This window comes from Andrographis paniculata, unplaced genomic scaffold, assembly GCF_009805555.1.
Source record: "Andrographis paniculata isolate CXL003 unplaced genomic scaffold, ASM980555v1 Contig15END, whole genome shotgun sequence".
NCBI lineage: Eukaryota > Viridiplantae > Streptophyta > Magnoliopsida > Lamiales > Acanthaceae > Andrographis > Andrographis paniculata.
The window spans coordinates 1,320,860-1,329,814 of NW_026137435.1; the positions used below are offsets into that span (position 1 = coordinate 1,320,860).

General features: G+C 24.8%; 1 protein-coding gene across 1 annotated transcript; it reads left to right on the top strand.

Moving 5' to 3' along the window:
- Positions 1-7,621: 7,621 nt before the first annotated feature.
- LOC127262071 (FCS-Like Zinc finger 3-like) lies at positions 7,622-8,505 on the top strand. Its single transcript, XM_051290582.1, has 2 exons — positions 7,622-7,864; positions 7,973-8,505. Exons 1-2 carry the CDS (start codon positions 7,743-7,745, stop codon positions 8,139-8,141), a joined length of 291 nt encoding a protein of 96 aa, XP_051146539.1. The 5' UTR covers positions 7,622-7,742; the 3' UTR covers positions 8,142-8,505.
- Positions 8,506-8,955: the final 450 nt, after the last annotated feature.

An 8,955-nucleotide genomic window follows, 5' to 3' on the forward strand; every position in this document is an offset into this window, starting at 1 on the left:
GAGGATCAGTTACGAGACTAAAAAACAATTTCCCCTCTGTATATATATATATATATATATATATATCTTCATCTCTACGTATGCACATTCCTTACGAATATTTTTAAAACAACTTTAGTGGCTTTCCCTTTTAGATTGTAAGAAAATTTAAATCTCCTTTTCCGCACTATGGCTCCGTTTACTTAAGATATGCTCTTCTACAATTTTTTTTATATATATATGTTTTGATTATTAATATTATAAGAAAACAAAATATATATATATATATATTCACACAAATATATATACTATGTCCATCTTTCCTAAAATAAATAATTTAATTTAAAATAACACTATATTATCGATACACTTCATATACCTGTCATAAATAAAATATATACTCTCTTCGTTCGGAAATAATTATGTCATTTTTTTTATTGTGAATTCATTTATAGTAAACAACATTATTCTGGACTGAAGATTAAACTTAGAAATTAACTATTTAAATTATTTTTAAACCATGAGCAAATAAACTAATAGTACAATTATTTTATATCAATTCATGAGTATATTGTTATAGAGAAAATGGTGGATAGTTTAACTTGAAATAACCATTTAATTTAATTTTTAAGAAATATTTATAATATGTATGTTACACTTTACGCACAGTATTTTAGAAGGGATATAATTAGTGATAATTAAGAATGTATTAGTAAAAATAATTATCTTATAATATAAATAATTATAAATTAAGATTAAGATAACTAATTAGTTTAATTAAAATTAAAAAAAATAAATTAAAAAGTTTAAAATGAGATTAAAGTTTGTAATCATTTTTCGAAAAAGGAAAGTGACGTGGAATGTAAGACGGACAAAAACAACAACGTGGACATAGTATGTGAAACAGAGGGAGTAATGTATATTAATTTCAGTTAAAATTTTAATTACTTCTTTATATTTGTCTATGTATTTATATCTATTTAGTATTTATATATTGACATTTATTTAAAATATATATTAGTTTTAATATATATATATATATGAATAATAATAATTTGGCTTTCTTATTAAGATTTAGGGGTAATATCTTCTAATTTTGAGCTACAGAACTTTTTTTTTTCACTTTCACTACAAGAAAAAATTAATTTTATAATAATTTTTTTTTTGTCTCTAAATCTATTTTTTCCGTTACTAATGACATTAGAGACGGAATTAGGAATGAAATTACGTTAGCTACATGAACTTTAGGGACGAAATTCCGTTACAAATATATTATTTTTTTGTAGTGTTTTTACTGTAATATTTTTATTTAGAGAGTGCAAACTTGCAGTTGTATTTATTAATTGTAATTAATAATCGATTTCTTTGTGGTAAATCAATTTTATTATAATTTTTTTAATTAATACTCCTCCGGACGGGCTTTTATGTCATTTTGCTCAAATATGTTACAAACGTGTTCTTTCAACAAAAATAAATAAATACATATTTTTTTCAAAAATATTAATATATTATACACATTATTCATTTTTATATTTCTATACAATTCTTTATAATTCACATGAAAAACAATACACATTCAAATTATCTCACTAAATAAACACACCCCTAGATTAAAACATAATGTTAGTATTTTAATATAAAAATAATGTAGGTAAAAAAAATAAAATGATGCCTTATGAAAAAATTATTAAAACTTTTTTATCAAAAAGTAATAGGCAATTAAATTGAAAAAAAAAAAAAAAGAAAGCAAATTCATTATTATTTTTAAAGTAAAAACAATAAAATTATAAATTGATAAAATTATTTAATATAAATAGACTATATATAAATTAACGGATAACAAAAAAAATGCTTATAAGTATGAAAGTACATTGAGTATACTTGGAGTGAGGATAAGTTGGTATTTGATATATGTGCTTATACCTGACTTTAGAACATTAGATGGAAAAATGATTGAAGTAAATTATATAACATTTTTTTTTAGTATAAATATATAAAATATTTTGTATTTTATTTATTTATTGTGTAAAATATTTTAGTGTTGAAATTAAAGTATAAAAAAAAATAAAAAAATATTTTTCTGTTTAAAGTTGATATTTGATTGTACACTCATCACATTATGCAAGTTTTATGTAATAAAAGAGATAAAATCTCTTAACTAAGTTTATTTGAATAAACCACAATTATAAATAATTGATAATTTTTTCTTTATATATATATATATACATATTTAAAAAATAATTAATAGTTCGCCTTAAAATATCTATTAAATAAATTGTTTATATGTTATTTATTTACTCACTCTATCTCATAACTCGATATCCATTTGTTTTTTACACGTAATTTTAAAAATATTAGTATTATATAGTAAAAATAAAATAGAAATGACTAAAATAACTTTATTAGTATGTGTGATATAAAGGTAATGACATTTGTGTAATATGTTATAAGTTGTAAGGGTATTTGTAATATTAGGTAGATACTACAGTTACTAAAAAATGGAATAAATACTTTGTCATGAGACAGACTAAAATAAAAAAATAAATACTTTATTATGGGACGGAAGGAGTATTTTATTCAAAAAATACTATTTAAGATATTTTATCTTTTTTATTTATACAAATTTGTATAATTACGTGGGTGTTTACAATCAAATATTAATATTGGACAAATAAAACATTTTGTGCATATTTTGACCTAATACAAAGGAAATTGACAAAATAAATAAAACATCATGTATTTTATACATTTATACTGAAATACAACGATATATTATGTAATTCACCCAAACCTTTTTTTTTTTTTTCGCTTTTATGATGAAATTCTTGCACATGTTACAAAAATATTTTATTTAATTTTGTTGATCAAAATAATGAAACCACGTACCAAATCTAAACATACAATTGTACTCCCTCCGTCTCATATAATATAGGTGTATTACTGTAGACACGAGAATTTAGATAAAGTATAATTAGTAAGTAATTAAGAAGTGTATTAGTAAAAATAATTATAGATTAAGATTAAGATAAGTAAATAGTTTAATTAAAATTAAAAAAATTATAAATTTAAAATTTAAAATACAATTAAAGTGCATAATTATATTTCCAAAAATAGAAAGGACAAATTATGTGGAACGGACGAAAATAGAAAATATGGACAAATTATGTGAGACGGAGGGAATAATAAGGACAAAATTTATATAACCAACCACAAAGAATTAAAGCACCACCTTCTATACAACATATTAGAAACAAATACTCTCTCAGTTCACTTGCCATGTATACATTTACTTTTGACGCAGTGTTTAAAATATAATAATATTTTAATTATAGTGGGTAGTTAAAAGTACTGTAGTGACATTTTTGTCCTTACTTTTTGGTGTAAAAGTAATGATGTGATGTAAAGTAAGAATATTTGTGGAAAAAAAATAAGGTATTTAATGAAATGTTTACTTTGTAATTAAACGTTTTAAAGTAGAAATATGTATACTTTTTAACTGGACATAGAGAGTATTAAAAATAATGATAATAAAAATATCGTGCACCAGCGTTACATAATCTTCAGTACAATAAACTAATATAAAATAGTAAAAAAAAAAAAAAAACAAAAACATTGAAAATAATCACATTAAAACAATTATTTGAAGTAATTACTTTTTAAATAATTCAGTTTATCAAATACTAAAATTAGTTATTTAATTGATTAAATAATTAAAAAAAAAAATTATTTTTCAAATAAACCTCAATATATATATATGCGCAGGCAAGAGCATTATTTAGAAAAAGACCTAACTCAAAAAATAATTGATACATTTCTATATATTGCAACTTATCTATATATCAGACTACAGCTGGACATAATAATAATAATAATAATAATAATAATAATAATAATATTTTCTTCGTCCACAAACTGTCCTACTTTCCTATTTAGAATGTCCAATAATTATTGTTATATTTTTATTTTTATACACAATTTACTCTTTTACCTTTATTTTATTTACTCTTTTATTTTCTATACATAAGATTAAGGACAAATTTATCATTTTATAATAAAATTCTAATTGCCTAAAAATATGTATAAATATAAAATAAAATATTAGAAAATAGACTGAGGGAGTAATATACAAACACTTGGATACGTTTCTTTTTTAGAAAAATAAAATAAAATAAAATTATGGACATCACAAGACTTTCATTCAATACACACATTTATCATTAAAATAATTCGTTGCAAGAAAAATTGTGACGGTGTATTTAGTTGTCAGTTGAGCTTTGAGTTGATAGTTGATATTATTTAATCTCAAATCAATTTAAAATACTCCATTCCTCATTCAATTCAATCGTGTACTTATTTGATCAGACACATATTTTAAGAAAAATAAATAAAAATAATTTTTTTTTTATTTTTTAAGGTAAAAAAAAAAGTAGAAAAATTGATACTCCCTCCGTCCCGTGAGGGATGAACCCTTTTATTATCGAGACGGTTTTTTAAATAGTGTAGATTAGTAAGTTATTAATAATAAGTTATGATATTAGTTATTATTTTTTATATAAATAATATTATTGGTATTTTAAAATTTTTTAAGATTATATCTCGAAAAAATATATGCAATATGGATATCATTTTGTAGATAATAAAATTTTAATAATACAAATATTATTACCATAAATTAGTTTTATTAAAAATGAGAAGTTTTAAATATATATATATAAAATTATGTTAATTAAGGAGAGAGATATAAATAAAAGGGTTTTGAGTGAGTCTTACGTATAAAATATTAGAAGTTTAATTAAATTGATTTATATTTGTTAAGTATGTTTAAAATTAATAAAGTTACAAAAAATGAAAAGAGGTCATCTTTTTGTGGAATATAAATGAATAATCTTTTGTGAGTCATCTGTGACGAAATAAAAGGAATATTTTTTTACTAAAAAAAAAATAAAATAAAATGACAGATAAAGTAATTAAAATAAAATTCACTTATAATTTATTTTAAATCTAACAAATATATTTATATATATATATTTAAAGAAAACATTATTATATAATTATTAATCAAACAAAATTTCATTGCAATGTGCAAATAATAAATGGAAATTTCAACCAAAAATATGAGAATGATAATCAAACAGACGTACATGTTTGTGTATGGTCGTGTTCTTTCATAATTAAATTTCACACTGCCAAATCAATCCTACGTGTTGTTTTGGATTTGTTTCTTTCAGGGAAGATTCCAAACTCTATTATTTATTTATTTATTTTATTTTTAAAAAATCATTATTCTCCATCTTTTTACCGCTGCAATGTGTCAGGTGTAAAATCCTGCCCTCTAAAATCTAATTATTAATAATAATAATAATAAATATAATATTAATATGATTTAATTTAATTTGATTTATTTTATTTAATTTAAATCAAACTCCATGGTAGTTTCATAAACTTTACGTCTAACTTCATCGGTTGTTCACGGTGTTTGACCTATACGCAGCGAATGAATTTCAGATTACTAATTTCCAAATTACTAAAATTATAAATATATTCATTTATCTTATATTTAACCTAAAAAAATATTATAAAAAAATTTTAAATCAAAGAAAAACAACTATTTCGGAATATATTTACTGTTTTTTTAATTAAATAATAAGAATGATGAATATATTTGTAATTTTAAGGGTTTAAAAATAAAAAATTATAAAATTTATTGGTATTTTGGGCGCGTGAAGGTCAAATACCATTGCATAAGGACGAACGAAGGAGTTATATGCAAAGTTTATGAAATTATAAGAGAATTTGAACCCAATTTTCAAATTATAAAATTTTTTGCACGATTTCATAAAATTACGTGTGAGTTTTGTATAATTTAATACTCCTTCCGTCCCAGATACCGTGTCTGTTACACTGTAGACACGGTATTTTAGGAGGGGTGTAAATAGTAGATAATTAAAAATGTATTAGTGAAAATAATTATCCTATAATATAAATAATTATAAATTAAGATTAAGATAACTAATTAGTTTAATTAAAATTAAAAAAAATAAAATTTAAAAATTTAAAATGAGATTAAAATGTATAATTATTTTTCAAAAAAAAAAATTGACATAGTACGTGGGACGGACAGAAACGACAATGTGGATATGATATTTGGGACGAAGGGAGTATTTTATTTAATACTCAATCATGCATGAGTAGGTATTTATGATAATTCATGCCTACTTTTGTCTTTTTCCCATAATTAAATTAATCAGCCAAACTCACAATTCAAAATCGAATATTATAACTTCAAAAAAACGAAAAGAAAAAAAGAGCCATCGAGAATCCCTTATTGGGTGAATCCTGGCCGTCCATCTCATCTATGGATGTTGCCACGTAATCTCCACGGGCAATTATTGGGTGCTTCGCTGGGCGAATCTCCACGCCGCACGTGTACCGTCGAGATCGCACGATCGGCAGCTGTGGAATATAATCTGCCCGCGGGCAGCGGGCAGCGGGGGAGACAATGGCCTTGATTTCCGAGCCCCAATGATCTAGTTCTTTCCCCTCAGGTGGGCTCCACCGTTGGGACCCACTTCTTTAATGGAGCATATGGTCCGTGGGACCCATGTACACGGAGATCCAAGGTGGTCTGATGGGGAAAGGACAAAAAGCTGTGGGGACTTCTTTGCAATTATGTATGTTTTCAGGGGGTGATGACCTGGCTTTTTCTGTTCTTCATTTCCCACTTTATTTATACACAACACACCTTCGCCCGTATTATTCATTTTTTTCAAAAAATATCATATCAAATACATTTTTTCTCTCATAAAATATTAAATAAAATATAATTTTTTATATTTTCCAAACTTCTAAATTTTCAAAACTTTACATCTAAACAAACCCTTAGTTTTTGTAATTAAATGGAGTTGAATATTCCATACCTCATGTAAATTAATCATCATTTGATGGGGTATGTAATTTTTTTTTAAAAAATAATAAATATAGAAATTTTTTATGGTAAAAATATATAAAAAATATGGCTTTTGTTTTACTATAAAGAAAAAAAAAATTGAATGACAACAAAAAAAAATGATTAAGAATAAGTTTGGATAACTGGAAGAGTATAATAAATTATTTTATTCGTTCCAAAACAATAGTTTTATTTTTTATTTTTTTGTCTCAAAATAATAATTTTATTTTCATTTTTTAACTAACTTCTCATATTTTTGCAAAATTATTCCAAATTTTTTACCATAATTATATAAAATAAAAATATTTTTACATCAACTATTAATATAATAATATTATTTAATAATTCTCATTTTCATCTCAAATGTTGGTATTATTTTGAGCAGGAGGATGTATTTGTTTAACTTGTATTTGAATTAAAATTATATTTAAATAATATTTTAATATAATATTAAAAAATAATTTTTTTATATAAATTTCATCTAAATTTAAGAATAAAAAATTATAAAAAGTGCGACCCACCTCCAAATTTTCTTAAAATTTCATTATAAATAAAATATAAAAAGAAAAAGGCAATTTTCTATTAGAAACATGCGTCAGCCGCCACGTCATCTAACTGTAATTGGTCAGTTCCTTCGATGTATGTGCACCGCGTAGCACAAAATCACATTCCTTCATCTATATAAGACGACCGCCTCGCATTTTAGTACTCCCCTTTTCCCAAATCACCGGTTTTTGAGCCCTAATTTTTGCTCCACCGCCAAAAACACTCTTTCCGGCGCCAACGCCGCCTCCGCCTCCGCCGCCAGCTCGCAAACATGAGGTCATCTCCGGCGTACTACAACGGATGCGAGCACGAGAGCTTCCAGCCTCATTTCCTCGATTCCTGCTTCCTCTGCAACAGAGCTCTCAACCACAACAGCGACATCTTCATGTACAGGTTAGGTCAAAAACTGACTATATTTCTTCAAATTTTCATTTTCGTTCTCAAATTTCTAGGCTGCGTTTGGCTTCCAAAATTCCTGAAATTAAATTACCGGTGGTGCAGAGGAAACACACCGTTCTGCAGCCAGGAGTGCAGGCAGGAACAGATCGAAATGGACGAAGCGTCGGAGAAACGATGGGAAGTTCCGGCGACGAAGAGATCGAGAACAGTCAGGCAGAACGGAGATGGAGCTAAGAAATCCGTACGGACGGGCACCGTTGCCGTGTCGTGAAAGTCATTAAAGATAAGAGTAATTCAGATTGATAGAATAATTTTTTAAATTATAAAAAATAAAAAAGAAAATTAGAAAGAAATTCTGATAAGTTTCTTTGGAATTGGATCGATCATCATCATGAGATTGATGAATTTGGAAGAGAAGAGAGATTGAGATTAATTAGTGAGTCCATCCAACAATTTTGGGTGTTTTTGTGTATTAATTTGTGAGTATTCCTCTTATGATTGGGACAATTGAGAGGACTTAATCGACAAGAATTCTTCCATTTATGTACATACAAGAACTACCCCTCTGGTTTTCATTGTTAATTTTGACTGTCAGGTCAATATTTTGTACTTTTTTTCGATATAATTTACATTCCATACGAATTTTAGGGTATGTTTTCTTTGGCTAGTTTCTAATATTTTACTATTTGAACTCTGCGTCTAGATATATTTGAAACGAGATTTAAGGAATATTGATATAATATATTTTTTGTCTTTACGAGTGTATTAGTGTAAAAAGTAGTAATAATTGTATAATAATAATAAAAAAGTAATGATATTTTTATAGTGATATGGTTATTTATGAAATGAAACTATTGTTTTGGGACGGACAAAAATGATAAATGATAAATAAGACTATTGAATTGGGGGACTGAGGGAGTACAATTTTTTTTTCTCATACAAAACATCCTATCAAATATTATTTTCGTACTAAATTTAAACCAATTTTTTTTCAAATTTATCAAAAGAAACATACTCTTAATAAATACTTCATCCATCTCATATATTTTATTGTAGATACGAGAATTTAGGTAAAATATAATTAA